This window comes from Bipolaris oryzae (genome assembly GCF_000523455.1).
Source record: "Bipolaris oryzae ATCC 44560 unplaced genomic scaffold scaffold_102, whole genome shotgun sequence".
NCBI lineage: Eukaryota > Fungi > Ascomycota > Dothideomycetes > Pleosporales > Pleosporaceae > Bipolaris > Bipolaris oryzae.
In genome coordinates this window covers 1-18,725 of record NW_006911378.1, presented here as the reverse complement: position 1 = coordinate 18,725, position 18,725 = coordinate 1, and the positions used below count along the sequence as shown (strand labels likewise).

Below are 18,725 nucleotides of genomic sequence, written 5' to 3'. Positions count from 1 at the left end.
AAAAACAAAAGGAATAACGATGATAAAATTCGAGTAACGACAAAAAAAAGAAAAATGAAGAAGAAAACGAGAATAAGGAAGAGAAGCAAAAAAAAGAGGTCCCACATAGGAATTCTGGTATTTCTCCTTTTTTTTTCCTTTTACTCTTTCTCACCCAACTAAGTAGCTCTCATAAGCTAAAGACTTTCTTCTTTTCTTCTTCTGCTTCAAGCGCCGTTTTTCCTTCCTCGAGACCAAAAAAAGCCATATCTGATATCGAACCACAAAAAAACCTATATATAGAAATATATATATATATATATTGTTATATATTGCAATTTTGTTCTTCTTCTCGTTCTTCTGTCAAGCAGCAACGGTAGGGGTAGGTGTAAGAACCCCGCCGCCCATGGTATCATCGTCATCATCGAATTCGTCGACAAAAGTGCTTTCGGTACCTGCGTCTAGGTCGTCCGTGTCAATGTCTGCTTCTTCACCAGCGTCGTTGAGTTCCTCGACTTCTTCTAGCCCCTCTGCTGCGTGCACATGCTGGGGTTCGAGTTCCACGGGCATGTGCATGACGTGGGTGTTCATGCCATTTGCATATGTGTTCGGGGGCAGATGCATCTGTGATAGCTCGTGTTGGAGAGCTTCAATGTTCTCGTGCAGATGCTCTGTCATCTCGACGTTGTTTTCCTCGTCGTCGGAATGGTCGTATGCGGTGTAAAAGGGCGAGGGGCCAGATGCGGTGATGCTCGTAAAATGTGCTGGTTCTTCCGTTACACCAAACACTGTCGTTACAGTTATAGAGTCAGGGCTTGGGATGGGATCAGCGTGATACACGCCCGAGAAAAACTCGTACATGGCTCCGGCCAATTCATCGGCATGTCCGCGCTCCTCCTTGTCCTTTTTCTGTTTCGCCATCGCCCGTTGTTCTGCTTCTTTCTTGGCTAGGATCTCGGCTTCCAGCCGGCACTTTGCGCGGACACTGGCTTTACGTGCGCATGTCGGGCAATGGTAATTGACGGTGCAGAATGTGCATGTGCACGACTGTGTTGATGCAGAGCATTGCTAAATCTAGTGTCAGTTTTATATGATAACCTATAGAAAAGGGGGGGGGCGGACATCACAAACAAGGACTGCGCACTCGGAGCACTCTTTGAGCATGGCAGGACATTGCGGTCTGCTGTCTCCCACCGGTCTTGGGTACTGGCAAAAGTAGGCTCCGCAACCTTCCCATTGAACAGGATGACGTGGATTGCATGGCAATGGAAGTGGGTTTGTGACTGGATGGTTGACAGGTACGCGTTGTGGGTTTTGCAACCAAGGGCTCGTAGATCGACCCCTGACACCAGAAACACTGAGGGATCGTGGGCGTGCGGAGCTGACAGGAACAAAAGACAACGAAGAAGCAAGGGGAAATGGGTCAGGATTTGGCATCGAGTTGAGCGAGGTCGTAGTCGACATGTCGATTGAGGAATGCTGCGGAGGAGCAACAAGGATCTGTGACTGTGACATTGGCGTCTCGGAGGATTCAGATTCGTTGTCTCCGTTGGAGTACAAGTCGATATTCGATGAAGACGCAGTAGGCGTGCGCTCGGGGTCGGGTGTACTGGCTCGGTTTGGGTTAAACTCGGGGATGACGAGGCGTTGCGGTGGCTCGTTGTGTGCTCGAACATGCTCCCGCTCCGTGTGCAGTTCCCGGTAGCCACATTTGCGGACTTTCAATGCCCGGAAGTCGTGTTCTTTGCAAATGGGGCTCTTACAGGCCCGGCACGAGACCTTCCATCTAAAACTCCTATAACAGTCATTGCACAAGCCTCTGGGACATGTTTGCTGTTGCAGATCTAGCGAATCCTGCTTCAGGTATGACAGTATGTCAACATCCTCGCCAAGCACATACTCATAGAGGCCATTGTTCTTCAACTCTCGAATGTAGTCGACAGGTCGGAGCGAGTTGCTGAAATCAGGATCTTCGAACTCTTTCTTGCGTGGCAAGGGCGCTGCACGTATCTTGTCTGCTCCTCTGCCTCCTAACCCAGTACCCAGAACGGCAATTCCACCACCACCGGAAAATATAGGCTCCAGACAGCACCAATGCATATTGAGCTTGGGAGGTTCGCGGTTAGCAGGGGGGACAGGCATTCCATTGTTCATGTTTCCGCCGTCTTCAGAGTCGGAAGAGTCGTCGTCGTGGGCGCTCTCGTTCATGAGGTTCGGTGATCGCGTCGCTCCGGGAGCCCACCAAAAGCGATTCCGGTCAGCCCTCTCTTCTTGACTGCGGTCCTCTGCAGATGGCATCGACCCAGATGCTTGCCCAAGCGAACCCAGCGTGCCCAGAGTGCCGGTATTTCCGAAAGCCAGATTTGCAAAATGCCGTGTCTTTGCGCGTTTTCTCGGTATTGGTCTGTTGAAGGCGCAGCTTGCACATAGTGTCTTCCGACAGCCCATGCAGTGCATACGAACACTGCACGACTCGCACCGCTCAAGAATGATGTCATCGCATTGTGAACATTTGACGTCCTTGACAAAGGCTGTGTGACTCCTTCGTTCGTGCACTGGGACATGTTTGCCTTCTCCTGCAAAGTCGCTATTGTCAGGCCCAAGTGGCTCGCCATCTTGGCCAGTCTCAGCAATTTCCCATAACCTGCCATCGTGGTCGCCCAGCTTCTTGGTGCCATCCACTGGCCCTACGCGGTTACTTGATCGCCAGAGCCTGTCAAAGGGCACCCAGACCTCCATGTTCAACGGACCTGCTCTTCCTGCATGGTAGTCTTTTCGCCGAAAGCACCTGCCACCCGGGGTTGGACACCATGCAGTGTCAGTCCATATCCCCAACTGATGGCATATCTCGATAAGTTGGTGAGTGGGGTCGGAGTCGGAGTCTCTTCGGATGAGAGAGGAGGGAAGGTAAGGGCGTCGACGGTGGTGGCGGCAGCGGTAGGTGTATAGGCTTTTAAGGGCGAGGTCCTTTTGGATCCATGGGGCATCCTTGAGGGTGTAGGGTTCCAGAAATGGGACAATGTGGTATTTGATAGAGACGTTCTTGCAGCCGCGGACAGACAGGTGCTGGAGCGTGTGAATGCGCGGGCCGAGGACGCTTCCTACCAGGGCTATGCCTGTGACTGCCGTATTGCAGAGGTCTAGGCTGGTCAGCCGTGTACCGTTGGGGGATATGATGTGTTTGAGGAGGGCGTCAAAGGAGTAGGCCTTGGACTGGCGCTCCCGGTTGTCGGGCGTCTCATTGCCCGGGGAGCCGACGGTGACGGCGGGCTGGGGCAGGCGAAAGGACAGCGTCTTCCATGCGAGCGGGTACTGGCGGAGGAAGTCGCGCAGATGACGCGAGGTGTGGTAGAGTTGGAGGAGGGCGGCGGTGGAGATTTGGGCAAGGAGCGATTCGAGGATGGGGGGGTAGGCGGTGATGATGGATTCGAAGAGGCTGAGCGAGGCGTCGTGTGCAGCGGCGTGGGCCATTGCCGCGGACGTAGGTGTGGGAGTGGGCGTGGTGGTGAGCGAGTCGCAGGTCCATACGGCCGCGTGGACGTGCTGCTGTTGCGTGGCCATGAGGGTGCCAGCCGCGACGGGGGAGTGAGAGAGAGTGTGCAGACAGAGACTCCCAAGGGATGCGGACATGCACAAGCGCAACGCGTGGGTCGTGTCGCGCAGGCGAGGATGGTCGTGTGAGTGAGGCGTGGGCGGGCCGTGGGTCAGTCAGTAGTCAGTAGTCAGTAGTCGGTAATAGTCAGTCGTAGTCGGTCGTCGGGAGAGCACACACACACACACACACACACACACACACACACACACACACACACACACACACGCACACACACAGGCTGCTTGACGGGCCAAGCATCGAAGGCGATCCGATTGTCCGGCCGGGCGATCCTGAGCCTCTGTCTCTGCCTCAGCAGCCAGCGGGTTCAGCTACGGTCAATTCGCCATGGACAGGTTGGAACACCGTCCCATGCCATGACCGCCGCCGCCTCTCTTGAATATGCACATCAGCAACTGTTGGGCGCGCCAAGCACACGTCTTCTGCTGCATAATGGCATACATGGGCAGTCGGCCCTGCTGGCGCTGGTGGCGCGGCACACATACTACGGTGGGTTGGCGTAGCCTATCGGCCACCAGCCCACCAGCCCTGCCACTGACTTGCATCTGCATCCATTCCATTGTCTGTCAGCTCAACACCGAGTGTCTGTCTGTCTGGCTGGCTGGCTGTCTGCTTCAATCAGGCCTAGTGCCCTTGCTGCGTGACTACCAACTGACCATGTGGCGGCGTAACGTTATGTATCTATCTGTGTCGAGTACGGTGCATCATCACATACTTACATACATGATCATCACCCCTCTTGTCGCGCACACACCGCCTTTGGATGCTACTGTATGTATGTAATAACTAGGCATGTATGTAATAGTAGTAGTAGTAGTCTTTATTAACCACAGCCATGTCATATCTACCATCGTCCAAGCAAAGGCGCCAGCTCAAACCCAAAAAAACCAAAACCACAATCATTCCAAACGCACTCGCTTGCACAATCGGAAACGCCAAGCCAAACCCACAATCCAGGTCACCACCCCTTGCGCCTAGCAACCCACGTGAGCCACGCCGTGGCCAGTAATCCTACAAAAAAACAAAAGCCTTCGTGACTTACTGCGTTACCCAGACCGGGCGCACGATGAAGTGGCACCCACTCGACACAATCGTCAGATAACCACCGCCTGCCTTCCGACAACCAATGCTCCGACCCCACTTTGCCACTGCCAGCACCACCACACCACACCCACTGCCGCCCCGACCGCCAGTAATTCCATCTATCCTCCCTACTGTACCTAGAACACCCAGTTGCCCTCCGTGTCTTGATCCTCCAATCCATCAAACAGCACAATGTCCCAGTCCACCTTCGATCCTGTCCCGCATCCCGATGTTGGCCACAGCGAATTGTGAGTAAACGAGAAGATGGGCAGACGATCGCCAGATGCCGTCGCATTCATCAGCTTCCCGGCGTCCGAGTCAATGTCGAACCCCGTCCGTACCGGCGGCTTTTTAAACTCGAGCTCCACTGTCCCGAAAAATGGCAGCGTGTGTCGTGTGCTCCCCGTTCCCTGTCGGTTCGGATCCAACGACGATAGCAGCTTCTTCAGTGCAATGGCACTGCGACCTGCTATCCTTTCCCGGGCTCCTCCTGCCTTGGCCAGCTTCTCCATCTCGCCAATCAATCGGCATAGCATGGCAAAATCCGTTCCCTTTGTCTGTTGCACCTCCATCTTGTCCTTTGAGCTCAGTTCAATCACAATGTCCAACGTCAGCGTCACGGCCGCAATGAACACGGCCGTCTCCGCCAGTCGACAGCACGCCTGTGTCATGTTGGCGTTTCGGAGCGCAAACCATCGCATCAAGACGTTGCGACTTGCGTGCAGTGCCGTCACCTTTGAGTAGTCGTATCGCTTGTCCTGTTGAGCTCGCAGTAAGTATGGCAGGTGAATAAACATCCGTGTCTCGAAGTGAAATATCTGCACTATCAGTCGCTCCAGTGCTGCTGACGATTCAGGCGATCGTGCTGTAGGCGGAATATTTGGCACCTCCCAAAACTCTTTTGGCATTTGTCGCATGTACATCTCGAGCTTCTCATCCAGCTTAAGTGCTGTAGAGTATCCTTGCGGTGATACTTCGCGGTCCAGCTCCGCCACCTGCTGGGTGATTTCGTTGAGCTTCGCACGGTGTTGAAGATGCGAGTCCGCTTCCGCTGGCACTGGATAATTCTCCGCCCCAAAAGGAAGCCGAAGATGCAGACACAAATACCGGTCCACATCAACAAAGCTACGCCATATGCCCTTTGCATTCGACACCGTCGGAATCGGTGGCTTGTGGTCTGGTTGTGTTATGATGCGCTGGAATCCCATGAGATGGGCCAGATTGAGGCCGCGTCGAACGACGAGCCACGACTGCCTCATTGATGCGTTAGTTAGGTGGTAGAATGCGAGTAGAAGCAGTGTCTCAAGCCCATGCAGTGTCATCATCTGTTCGTCTGACGAGGCAACAATAGATGTGACCGTTGCAACATAGCTCTGCACGGTCGCATCCAAGTCGTGTATGCTTGACAGTCGCGATATATCAAAGTCGGCCGGGAGTGAGTTGAGACAGATGGCCAAGTGCAGAAGCGTCCGAGCCACAATGATTGATCTTTCCTGAGCAACTGCTTGCATGTCGAGGGCGTATGACTGCATGTCTTTGCGTACATAGATATCTTCCGACGCTCGATACATGTTCTCGAGTATCATCCAGCCGTTCGATGACTCGAACACAATATCCGCGTCGCGTTGTGATGGCAGCAGTGCCACCAACGATCGATGGGCATGGTCATATACCTCAAACGATTCTTTGCGCCCTTGCTTATCCACAAGCGTCTGTATCGAAGGTGCCGAAGTCCATGTTTGTGCACCAAGCTGCTGCTGTCAGTGGGTCGTGTGCCAGCAAAACATAGGAAACTCACAATGCCGTCTCCTATCGACGACTCACTCCGCACATCGTTTGACAAGCCTAACCTACACCATCTGTTGATCTTCTCGCTCGATCCTGACGCAGTCAAGGGCGGACTTTGCAGCCCACTCGGTGTGCCATTCGTCGAACTCTTGCGACACACAAATCTTTCAAAGAGCTGCTCAAGCTTGCTCAGTCTTTCCGCCATATGCACTGAGCATGTACTCTCCTCATCTGCAGACCCTGGAAGACTTTGGTCCAAGCTAACCAATGATGGCATACTGGTTTGGCCTACATGTACGTGAACCTTGCGTTTCTTGCCTATGGAAATGTCAGTACACAGCCCCGAACACACTAGTATATCATCTCCTATCCTACATTGCCAACAAGCCCGACGGGGGCTTTTGGATCTTCTTTTCTTAGAATGGTTACTCGTATTGCTGGGTGTATCCATATTAGCTTCACAGAACATGCAATACTTTGATTCTCTGATCTATCTGTCGGCACATCGTTTTGGAAAAGGGTGCGACCTTACTTTCATAGCGGGGCGAAGGTAATGCGATGGCGATGGCGGATGTGGAGCTGACAATTGGGGTGCCGGCCGCAATTCGTCCGCACTTAAGGGTCAGGCCGAGAATTATCCATGCTAACAGGGCGCCCATACCCGGCCCTTTTTTTGGTACCCGCATACCATCATCGTAGCCACTTTTACTTTGGCACGCGTGGCTGTTACGATGTCCTCATGGATGTAATTCGTTCTTGCACCTCTTGGCCCAGCTCATTGTCGTTTCCAGGTTCCAGAGCGAATCCGTCTATCCGGATCAAAAAAAAACAAGTGCGCTGTATTATTGATACCACGCCACGGATCATGCATTAATGGAGCGAGTACATAACCAGAGCGTGACCGCTGCTCAAACGCCCTATCTCCGCGATGCGCAAAGCGCACACGGGAAGCGCATGCGTAACATGGACAGGGTGCACCAAAACTAACTGGCGCTTATATTACCGTGTCCTAGGCCATCGAACTTTATCGGATCTACTGTTCCCGCCGCGTCGCATTACTCTACTGTTTGGTCCATCTCATCGGTAATCATCATCCCTTTCCGACGTCCGTTGCCCGAGTAAAAACTGCTCGGTAATGACAAGTTTTATTGCTACAAGGACCCACGCAGTACGGTTGCGAGACACGTCTTACCTTTGAGATCGTCTCCAACAGGTGGGTGCATCTGACAAACGGGTACTTTGTCATTGGATCCTGCGATTGCCGACATCGACTACGTGGACGACGCGCAATAACTGAAGACGGACTATTACGGCGAGTGTAACCTAAGAATTCTCTCTAGAAACGCTAGCGCCAAAATTGATGTGTTCTCCCCGCCACCCCGGTATCTGCATGTATGGGTGACCAGGACAGAATGGGACTAAAATCGTTCGTTTCCGACCAAAGGCGGAGGGTATGCGGAGGATCAAATTATGCGATTCGATTTTCGGCGTTGAAGAAGGCATCCGACCCGATTTTCGATGCCCGTTACCAAAAAGAAGCACGTGGCCCACTTTGCGTGGGGCGAAGCGATGCCCGAACGCCTGGTTTCGAGATTCCGAACGTAAACAGGTTTTCATTTATAGCCCGACCGAAATGTTGGCATGTACGTATGTATACAGGTAGCCTCGCCGGGTAATTTTTCATGTGGTGCTCGCCGATTCCTCGGATACAGCGCTGAGTCTTATCGAACCCACGCTGGCACAGTGATTATAGTCATGGATGAAAGTGAGGAACTCGTTATAGCCAAGTAGCTCTTTGGGAAGAGCTAAGGAGACGGTGTGGGAAACGAATGAAAGCCACGTACAATCGAGCTAGGTAGTAAGCATGGATAACAAATAAAGTCTCACATCATCATTCGCGGATAGACAACTGAGAAAGGGTTGCGCATGACAGCTATACTCTCCTAACCGTTGGGAGATAGCGAGTGTATCTTCTGCAGGCGCAGACGCTGACGGAGTCCGTAGGTGTATCCGTTGTTGTTTTTGTCAGCACTCGTATTAACTATCTGCGGCGAATGCCTAACTCCGATGCAATGCAATCGGTGGGGTACCCATCTCAGGCATACATGTCGTCATAATCCTCCTCGTCGTCAACAGGCGGTGGAGGGGGCTGCTTTTTCTTCAACAATTCTTTGCGATCAAGAGGGCATGTAGAGTTTAGCTTGAGCCACGGGCCTATGCAGTCGAGATCAAAGCGGTGATCGTCGTGACATGGAAGCTGAACCACAAGCGGGTATTTGTCTATGCACGCTTTGGTCAGCTATGCTCCTTCCTGGTGCGGTATGCAGCCTACCTTCGAGGAAAGGGTTGACACATATTGGACATGTGTCGGAAGGTTTTAGTTTCTCTTTGGGCACCCTTTCCAATTCGTCCAGGAAGCTGTCGGGTACGCCCTTGAGTTCAGTGGGCGGATCGTCGGCATTCTCGCGCAATATCTCAATCATGCTAGCCAACAAGTCTCCCTCTGCGTTGGCCTCGTCCGCCGGTCGTCCGCGCATTGTCTCAAAAGCATTCGCGAGTAAGCGGAATGCCGCTGCCATATTCTCGGGCTGGGGAAGAGCATTGGGGTTTGTGTGTGACCGTGGATCGGATGTGTCTACAAGCTCGAGCTGCGAGAAGAAGGTGGAAAGGTCTGGCCGGCGCGGAGGCTGCTGCGGCTTGTCATCCTTAGTGGATATATTGTGCTCGACTGCCTCTGGTTATTCTACCGACTACGTTTCCGGACGAGCAGACTTACCCTCGTAGCCAGACATGGTGGCGATGATTCCAACTGCGGTGAGTATACGAAGGTTCCGGCTGATGCGCTCGCGAGCTCGGCTTTTGGAGCTGTGCAAAACTACGCGTCACGGCGGCTGCCTTTGACGCGGGCATGGGGAAGAGGCGACCCCGCTGTGGCACATGTGTGGCGCAGTAAGTGTGGCGTATACAATAGGCGATTCTTGGCTCGGCGTCGCCTCTTTCCAATGGTAAGTGCTTCCTGACACTGGACGAAACAACTGCAACTGTTCAACGGCCGCTTTTCCATTCCGAGTGGCGCCATGTCTCCATGTCCCCGGAGTAACAAGGAGATTAGGTGGCGAGTGACAGTGAGCCCCTGCCCGAAAATCTGCGCAATATCGTTTCCGTGGTCATTCTAATTCAACGTTTCCTGGCACAACCCTAGCTTCGAGCTCCTGTCCAAGTAACCAGATGGGCATCACCATCTCGACAGTCGGGTCGCAAGAGCTGACGAAAGCTTATGATCGACAAGCAAACCTTGGCCCTGCACCACAGTTAGGACAGGTCGAGACTGCATGATTGGGAGCGGCTGGCGTCAAGTCGGTGCAGATAACTGGGGTACGGTGGAGCCCGGTGATCCAGATCATGCACAGCCTCCTCCTACTCCTAGTGCCCGCAGCGTGTCACACATACTTACCCCCTCCAAACACACCTTTGTAACATGCCGAGAGGGGCGCAGTCTTTTCACAGCGGCAACATTGATAAGTGAGCTGGATTCACAAAAAGGCGCGACAGCCACTGTTCGCCTTTGAACGCCCAACCTTCCCGTCACAAAAAACATTCGTTATCTCATTGTACACACTCACCGCCTTGGTCAAAGAGTAGCCCTAACAACAATCCACATCATTGAATATCCCTTTTGATAAATTTTCCGGCTCACTCCATGTCGCTGCTCATCATGTCGACCGATAACCCCTCCACCTTGAATAGATTATCGCCGGACTGGATCCGTCGCCCACTCTCGCGGCGTTCAACATCGCCACAAAAAAGCATGAGCCCAACCACAGCAAACGGATTTCTAGCGCCAGAGCCGACACGAAGTAACAGCGACGAATCCCGCTCGCCACGCTCAAGTACTTCCGGCCGCCGTGGTTCAGTACGCGAAATAGTCAACAGACTCCGCTCCTCATCAAGCACCAGCATGGCCAGCAACAAGTCACAAGACATTGACTTTAGCGAGGTAGAAAATTGGTTTCATGGCTTCCGAAAGTACAACCAGCTCGTTTGTAACACCATCTCGCCAAACCAGGCGTACCCATCGAAAGAATTCACAAAGGCATCCAAAGCCTTGACCAAAAACTGCGGTGGCCAGTTCATTCACGGCTTGCCCGAGGCTGTATTCGATTTCTCATTACTATGGTGCCCTGCAGGCTACTTGACTCGAAAAGATACGAATGAACCGAGCTGGAGTTGGTCTGCATTCAGTGGTCCAGTGAATTTCCCCTTTGACCCTACTACCTGTCCAGACGTCTACAAGACGCCGCGTGGTGAGGGCGAGTGGTTTCGCTCCGAGGTCTTGAACTACCACATTGGTCCCGAATCCGCACAATATACCGTACGACGGGAAAAGGGCAGTAGCTCACTCCGCATCAAATATCCACCTTATTTTCACGCTCCACGGGGCTCAGATCACAAGACGGATTCAAACACTTTGCGCTTTACCGCATCGACAATTTCCGCGGACGGCTTCAGCGCAGAGCAGCTCGACCACGAGGGCAAGCAAATTCCTTGTTCGCATCTCATCAATGAAGACGACCAGCACTGCGGTGTGATTATGGACTACGAATCTTCCATCTCCCAACCATCATCCACAGGGCCCTACGAGTTCGTCCTACTCTCACGCAATCTATGGCGCAAACCGTGTGCTGAGAACCGCAAACCTGCTGGTTTCAATACCATGCATCCGCCTGGCACGCCCATCTGGGCTGAAGACCACTTCCTGTGGGACAAGGAGGTTGATGATTTTGCGGCTGAGCAGTTTGAAGCTGGGCCTTGGAAAATGCTCAACGTCATGCTGATTAAGTGGGTGGGTGAGCATGCCGAGCGGGTGGCTGTGGCGAGGATACACGAGGACGCGTGGACTCGGCGGAGCCCAGTGAAGAAGGACATTGTGCTCCGGTAAAGATTTCTTTTTCGTGGTTCTTTTCTTAGACATGCTCTGTTTTGTAAATGGGGCCTTTGTATTTCTCTACTTAACTAAAACTTGATGATACCCCTCTCTATAAGCTTGAAAATTAATTATACCATACTATTACTAGGCAATGCATATAATTAAATTGAGTGTAGTGCTGCAAGAACCGAATACTTTTTACTGGATCATATCAAAACAGTAAACCAATACACGAAGTGACCAGAAACCCAACTACTATGTTCTAGTTCTTCCACTATGATTACACTCTCTTCTTGAACTGCCTTGCTACCGTGAGCCTTGCAAAAATGACACACAGTGCAGATACTGTCGCCGTACCGCCAGCGTAGAAGATAGCTGGGCGGTAAACATCGATACTCTGACCCGCAGCATTATCCTTCCCCCCGCCTGCAGCTTGTAAAAGATAACCAGCAATGGGTGCGCCCATGAGATAACCGCCCGTCCACCCTGTCACAGACATGCTCATGGCAACAGCCGCGCGGCCAGGACCAAAGATGCCAGCGACGACAGTGGGCTGAGTGGTAAAGTAAGCACCATTGGCGACTCCGTTTATAATGGCGAACAAGACGAGGGGACCCAAGGTACTCGAGACAGGCCAGATAGCCAGCATGCTCGCCGCATTGAGTGCCATAGTAATGACAAACATATTGAGCGGCCCCAACTTATCGCACAACGGCCCAGCAATAAAACGGCCAATAGCACTGCAAGCGTTAAAGGCAGACACCAAGCCCGCACCCGTCGTCGGACTCAGGCCAATCGACTGCGCAAACAGCGGTAAATAGTAATTGGGGACAAAGAGGGCAAAAACCCCAATCGCACTCGCAACAAACGTAGCAATAAACGTGCCGCTGCGAAACATGCTGACGTCCACAAACGGCACATTCCTCAGCGGCACCCGATCCTTGAGCATAGCCGCAGCCGGCAGCCCCAAAGCCAGCGTAAGCAAGCCCTGGATACGAAACGTCCACGCAATGCCCACTCGTCTGTACAGCGCCTCCAACGCAAGCGCCATGACGCACCCACCGATGCCACCGCCCAGCTTGATAAGCCCATTGGCGAGTCCCAGGCGCGCGCTAAAGTACTGGACAGGCAGCGTATTCGCAACCGCATACACCATGGCCATGCCGACGCCCCCAACGACCCCATACGTGCCGAACAGTCCCGCCAGATTCTTGGTGCAGAAGCTCGCGCCGATGAGACTCAACGACATGAGAGCTATCCCGAGTAGAATGGTGGTTTGGCACCCGACGTGCCGCATTAGGCGTATGGCGAGGAGGCCGTAGAGAGCGCCGCCCGCGAGACCGAGGGAGCCGACGTAGGCGAGTGTGGATGGAGGGACGGATTGAAGAGTTGAGTTTAGGAGTGCGGCTTGCAGGACGCCCCAGCAGTTTATGATGCCGTTGTGGCAGAAGGTTGTTATGGAGCAGCCGAGTACGATGATCCAGCCGTAGCCGCCGTCTGGGATGGCGGAGACGGAGTAGGCTGCATTTTCGGGGGCTTCATCGGGGGTTTGTGTCAAGGATTGGTGAGGGCGGAGCGAGGATTTGGTTGGAGGGGGTTTGAGAGTAGTTGTGTTTGGTGGTCGTATGGGCGTTAACTCGATGTGATCTTCGTAGATTGTCGTTGTAGTTGTAGTAGCCATTGCGCAGGTAGTAGTAACCTTATCTTTTTGCTTTTGTGTGATGAGGAGAGGAACTGTATTGACCCATATTCAGCTCTTATGAAGCGACACCTTTTCTTTTAAATGAACGCATTGTGGGAATCTCTTAGCATTGCTTGAACGGTAAACTGCTGTTTACCATCGGAAAGCGCTAGAGCACGCCCTTTGGCCCCTCTTTTGGATAGCCAGATGTCAGTATTACCTAAATGAGTCATGTTGGCCCAGTAAGCTAAGAAGCTCAACAGATTACTTATTCTATCGCGTGTCAGTACGTTGCATTCAAGATGATTTCGCGTCAAAGGCGTTAAGCAGGTGATGGAGTGCGGGGAAAAGGACTGTACGCATTGCAGCTGAAGCCTTGCTAGTCATTCAACTGTGCTGCAGGGTCCAGGCCCTAAATTTCATACATGAAATCCCCACTTTACACCTCATTGATCTTCACGCCAGCTTACAGTTGTTGGAAGCAACGTGGGAAAGCAGGTTTACGCAGCCAGACCCGAGTTTCAGGGTCGTTTTTGGCAATCTACGTAGACCCCCACCCCTCTTGTTATACATACTTGAACTAATGGTACCCCCCCCCCCCAAAAAAAACACGTTTGACAGCTGATCTTCCTCTTATCCATTCCCTCAAACAAATCATATTGAATCTTCCTCTTTGTCACCTTGAACCTAGTAGAAACGAAAGCAAACAATGGCAACAGAAGATACAGTCCACCTCTCCTCACCCCACGCCCCGCACCAAGCCTCCATCGACGCCTTCTCCTCCGTCCTCGAGGAAGTAAAAGCCGAACTCATCAAACTCCGTCATGACCATGATAGTAAAGAACCCCACTCCTTCCACCTCTCCATGCAATTATGCAAGAAAGAATAAGAAGAAGAAAAAAAAAACTCACACCCCTCCCCCCCTCGTACAACATCATCCCTAACAATCTCCCCCTCTTTCTCCCCCCCTTTAGAACACGAACCCGAATACTTCGCCCGCGTCACTCACCTCTCCTCCCCCCAACTCACTTCCTTCACGCCCTCGGACCTAGTCCTCGTTCGCGCCGCCACCTCGGCCTACGGCATCCATCTCTTCTGCAAAGTGCGGCTCCCGGCGCTCGACAACGGCTACATCCACGTGCGGATCTTTGGTGCTGCGAAAGAAGGAACAGACGGGAGTAGTCCAGATGAGCGCGTGTACAGTTTGCATAGTATACATACGGAGGAGGTGGTGAAGGAGGATGGTGATAGGTTGTATCGGGCGGTGTTTGGGGAGGAGGATGGGTTGGAGTGGTTTGATACGTAACTGCGAAAGGAGGAGGAGGAGGAGGGTGTTGGACTGGATTGGATAGGAAAAAGAAGAGGCAAAGGTGATCAGAAAGGGTTGGTTCATTTCATTCTACATAAAGATAATAATAATGATAATAATAAAAAACGCCAGAAAAGAAAAGAGGTTTTTTAGTATGAATCGCCGAAGAATTGACTGGCAAGGGTAATGTCTTTGTCGCCGTTGGCAAAGTCCCAGCCTACGATTGTGGGGTCTTGACTGCAGCAGATGATTCTGCGGGCGTCGAATTGGAGTTTGAATACGCGTGAGTTGGTGCCGTTTGTGTTGAGGGGCGCGGCTAGGGGGTGTGGAGCGTGGTGATGGTGATGATGGTGGTGGTGGTGATGATGCGGTTGTGCATTTGCTGGGCCTTGCTGTCCGACTGCTGCGTGACCGACTGGTTGGTTGGGCGCTATAGCAGATCCGGCTGTGATGTTACCCACGGCGGCGTTGTTGCCAACTGGGCCATGCATAGCTTGTGAGGCTGCATGAAGGGCATGCGCTTGTTGTGCCAGAGTCTGAGCTGCTTGGGCTTGTGCCTGAGCCTGCTGTGCCAGCGTCTGGAAGTTGTTTTGTTGGGCGGCATTGGTCTGTTGATCATGTTGTCCAGCAGCATTTGCGTTGGCTGCAGGTTGAACGACAGGCCTCCTAGGTCGGCCGCCAGCGGCTCGAACTGCATCGTTTTGAAGCAATGTCTGAGACTTTTCCCAAGCGCCATCAGGCCCTCTCTTCCATATAATCACAGTCTCATCGTAAGAACCAGATACTATGCGCGCCCATTTGCTGCCTCCACCGCCTGGGGGTAACTTGGCCCCGTAGGCAAAGACTTTGGTTGGGTCGCGTGACCCAGCGTTGCGAGCGCGTCGCTCTGCTCTGCTGAGGTTTTGTTCAGACAGCATGCCGCTGGCTTGCGCGGCAAAGTAGTTTCGATCCACACTACGAGCCTCAGCCTCCAGCTCCTCTTCGTTGCCGGGCAAGTCTCCGAACTGGGCTTGTACGGTGCGCACAAGATTGCTGTGACCATTCAAGCAGGCGACCTCAGCGCCGGTAGCACGATCAAATATACGGACACTTTCATCCGAGCTTCCACTGACGATGCGTCGTCCATCAAACTGGACGCAAGCAATGCCCTTTGTATGGCCAGAAAAGGTTCGTGTGCACGCACCAGTCCGGACATCCCAGCATTTGACGCTTCTATCGCCGGATGCAGAGACAATCTGTCCGTCAAGAATCTGAATGGCATTCACTGCTGCACCGTGACCTTCCAAGGTCATGATGAGGCTGTAAGGGGCAAGAGGCTTAAGGTGCAGATGCTGCTGAGCGACATAATCCTGCATGTTAATTATATATGATGGAAATTTGGCAGCGGACTTCATGGTTGACGAGGGATAGGTATCATCGGTGGGCATCATTTCCTTGCGATTCCATACTTTGATGGTCTTGTCTTTTGAGCAAGTAACCAAGTAGCGGTCATCGAATCTCAGATTCAGAACTGACTCGGAGTGAGCCTTTTCAATTTCCTTGATGATGCGTCCAGTCGAGAAGCGCCACAGGATGACTCTGCAATCACTGCCACCAGACACTATAATGTCTTGGTCGGGCCGCTCATCAAACTGTAAACAGAGAACTGAAGCTGAGTGGCCAGTGAGTGGTGCGTGCACTAGGCGCAGAGTATCCAGGTTCCAGACTCTGATGGTCTTGTCTCGACTTCCACTGACGAGATACTTGCCCGAATACTGGATGGTATACACGCATTCCGTATGGGCTTCTCCTGGGTGATTAGGGTGTGGAAGTTGAAAGTTTGTAAATCGGCCAGCGCTCCAGTTGTCTTCCAATCGCCTCTTTTGTTTGTATAGAAATTGCCAGTTGATCTTAGCTTCTGGGCCAGGAAGAAGAAGCGATGGATGTATTGGGGGGCTGTTGGAGATTGCTGAAGTTGTCGAGGATGTGGTGTCTTCGAATGGTAGGCCTTGGCGTCTTTCCCGGCGTAGTGCATTGGTAGGCGAGGCGAGAGGCGAGGTGCCGTGGAACGACAGGCCTTCCATTTTGTCTTCTGATTTGACAGGACTGTCGTCGGCCTCGACTGCACCGTGCTGCTCGCCCCATGCATTTCCGGTAGGGAGGGCAGCGGAGGAATCAAGTGCATTTTGTGGTCCGTTGTCTGGCAGAGTGCCGTCGCCGAAAAGCTGTTGATTGCGCACGCGCTTCTTATGGGACGGCTTTCCGTAATCGGTATCTTCGGCTGCTCTGTGTCGTGTCTTGCGCTCCTTTTCCTTGAAATCCGCGCGCTTCTGCCTTTGCGACTCTTCAAACGCACGCACCTGGGAGAAGTTTGAGTTCCAGCCCTCGAGCCTGAAGAGTAGTTTCCAGAGAGGACTGTCGAGCACGCGTTCCCTCCATGCGCGTGACAATGTGGATGCGCGCAGCAGGGTTTCTGGGCTGAGGTAGGAGAGTATCTGGAAGGTGATTTCGGGGGGTAGGTGTATGACGGGATCAAGATGGAGAAGGGGGTTCAGCTTCTCGACGATGCCGGCTATGGACGAGGTGCGTAGCGAGCGCAAGATGGCGTAGGCGAATTCTAGAATGCCATGTTAGCATTGGTTTGGGTCGGGTGCATAGTGACAGAGACGTACCACTACGCTCATTTTCGCTCAGAGCCAGGACCCAGTCGGGCAGGGTGAAGGGCAGATCGGGATTGCGATGGGAGTCACCGAGCCTCAGGTCGGTCTGCATAACCATGTCGCCCTCATTCTGGCTCCTGGTATCTTCCGAGTAACCCTCGTCGAAACGGTTGGCGCTCATGGAGGAGGCGGGACGGAAAGGATGCATGTAGGGTGGGCCGGAAAATTGGACGTTGGCGTTGGCCAGAGGGCCTGCCATTGTGGTGCGCGCGCGAGCGGCGGGTGACGTGTGGGTTGGGCGAGTGGAGACAGGTACGGGCTCGGGCTAGTGGGTAGGCGATGATGGCATGGGCGATGGACAAGAGGCTATGCACGAGTATGTAGGTGGGTAGGTATGGATGGATGGATAGATGTATACGGGGGGCAGGCAGGTGAGGTTCTGTTCAGGCATGCGGGTCGAGGGGGCTGCAGGTGGTGAGGCGCAGTGTTGCCTGGCGGGCCTTGTGATTGTAGCGAGATGGGGCAGGTGGCGAGATGACTAAAGGGAGGATGCGAGGGTGAATGGCAGAAAGCAAAGGCTACATGTCACGGATGGCAGATGGATGGCGGATGGCAGAGTTGAGTGTCGCGTTGAAGCGTCAACGGTACTCAGCCGCGCCTCGACAGGCACATGTCGTTTGTTGCGGCAACCATCTCGGCGGCCGTGCACAGAAGCGCATTCACTCTTGATCTGCGGCTAGCCTTGGGCCTAGGCGCATGCGGCATCCGGATGGTGCGGCGACATGGCTCGGCTGTGAGACATCAGATGCACGCCCACGCTAGAATCAGGCCCATGGAGCAGCACTAGAAGCTTGCGGCCAGCCTTATCTGCGCCTGGCGGCCATGGTGCGAAAGTGGGAGAGTGGGAGAGGGAGCGTGGGGCATTGGGGGAGGTGGTTAGTGGGGGGGAGGGCGACGGGGGAGAGGGAGAGGCATTGAGCAGTCTGACGCCGGGACAAGCACGGCAGAGGGATAAGAGTGTATTTTAGTAACGGGGGTAATAGGGTGTGTCCGAGGAAAACGGAAGAGGAGGGGGAGGAAGAGGAAGGGCAAGGAGAAGAAGAAGAGCACGCAATGGCATTCGGAGAAGATACGCCGGTGCCGAAATGGATTGCAAGGTACTGTTGGCGGCGATGGTGGTGAAGAAGAAGAGGAAGAAGAAGAAAGGGGTGCAAATGCTGTGGACTAGTGCTGGATGTAGTCTAGAGTAGAGTCGGCTATGGAAGGCGCTGCGCTGTGCATAGACGAGACGGCGGCGAGAAGGCATCGTCATGGTGGTCATGGTGGTCAGCGAGAGTGCGGCAGAGTGCATATAGTTAGATGGCCAGTAAGTATATAGTAAATGAATGGCATGTCATGGAATAAGGCGGTGGGTGGCGGCCCAAGGCATCCCCTTGTGCCCTTCTGCCGGCAGAACAGTGCGAGCAGACGGGGGCCTGTCGTCGCAAGGGAAGGGCGGCGCCTCGTCGATCCACTCATTTCCACGGCACACATGGTGATGAAGCAGCCTCTGCCACGCCCGCCCGCCTGACTCACGGCGCCTCGCCCTGTGGTGTGGGCAATAGGTGGGCAATGCCCAACCGACCACTCCTGTCATAACGTCCATCCCTCCGTGGCGCAAATCCCTGTGTGCCGCAATCGGCCAATCAGCTCCCAAGTTTTAGGAA

At 53.4% G+C, this 18,725-nt stretch overlaps 7 protein-coding genes across 7 annotated transcripts; 2 read left to right on the top strand and 5 right to left on the bottom strand.

The window, feature by feature from the left end:
* Positions 1–342: 342 nt before the first annotated feature.
* COCMIDRAFT_100042 (uncharacterized protein) lies at positions 343–3,540 on the bottom strand (the record flags this gene model as incomplete). Its single annotated transcript, XM_007691547.1, has 2 exons — positions 343–1,047; positions 1,102–3,540. 2 exons carry the CDS (start codon positions 3,538–3,540, stop codon positions 343–345), a joined length of 3,144 nt encoding a protein of 1,047 aa, XP_007689737.1.
* A 1,272-nt stretch (positions 3,541–4,812) lies between these two features.
* On the bottom strand, positions 4,813–7,122 carry COCMIDRAFT_27799 (uncharacterized protein; the record flags this gene model as incomplete). Its single annotated transcript, XM_007691531.1, has 3 exons — positions 4,813–6,432; positions 6,474–6,781; positions 6,996–7,122. 3 exons carry the CDS (start codon positions 7,120–7,122, stop codon positions 4,813–4,815), a joined length of 2,055 nt encoding a protein of 684 aa, XP_007689721.1.
* Positions 7,123–8,558: 1,436 nt separating this feature from the next.
* COCMIDRAFT_38329 (uncharacterized protein) lies at positions 8,559–9,255 on the bottom strand (the record flags this gene model as incomplete). The annotated part of the gene is made up of 3 exons (XM_007691539.1): positions 8,559–8,743; positions 8,796–9,191; positions 9,240–9,255. The coding sequence occupies 3 exons, from the start codon at positions 9,253–9,255 to the stop codon at positions 8,559–8,561; spliced, it is 597 nt and encodes a 198-aa protein (XP_007689729.1).
* Positions 9,256–10,178: 923 nt separating this feature from the next.
* COCMIDRAFT_38328 (uncharacterized protein) lies at positions 10,179–11,402 on the top strand (the record flags this gene model as incomplete). Its single annotated transcript, XM_007691538.1, has 1 exon — positions 10,179–11,402. The coding sequence occupies one exon, from the start codon at positions 10,179–10,181 to the stop codon at positions 11,400–11,402; it is 1,224 nt and encodes a 407-aa protein (XP_007689728.1).
* A 268-nt stretch (positions 11,403–11,670) lies between these two features.
* COCMIDRAFT_99981 (uncharacterized protein) lies at positions 11,671–13,071 on the bottom strand (the record flags this gene model as incomplete). Its single annotated transcript, XM_007691546.1, has 1 exon — positions 11,671–13,071. The coding sequence occupies one exon, from the start codon at positions 13,069–13,071 to the stop codon at positions 11,671–11,673; it is 1,401 nt and encodes a 466-aa protein (XP_007689736.1).
* Positions 13,072–13,780: 709 nt separating this feature from the next.
* On the top strand, positions 13,781–14,377 carry COCMIDRAFT_100050 (uncharacterized protein; the record flags this gene model as incomplete). The annotated part of the gene is made up of 2 exons (XM_007691545.1): positions 13,781–13,907; positions 14,046–14,377. 2 exons carry the CDS (start codon positions 13,781–13,783, stop codon positions 14,375–14,377), a joined length of 459 nt encoding a protein of 152 aa, XP_007689735.1.
* A 152-nt stretch (positions 14,378–14,529) lies between these two features.
* COCMIDRAFT_100048 (uncharacterized protein) lies at positions 14,530–17,278 on the bottom strand (the record flags this gene model as incomplete). Its single annotated transcript, XM_007691544.1, has 2 exons — positions 14,530–16,976; positions 17,032–17,278. The coding sequence occupies 2 exons, from the start codon at positions 17,276–17,278 to the stop codon at positions 14,530–14,532; spliced, it is 2,694 nt and encodes an 897-aa protein (XP_007689734.1).
* Between the last annotated feature and the right edge of the window lie 1,447 nt (positions 17,279–18,725).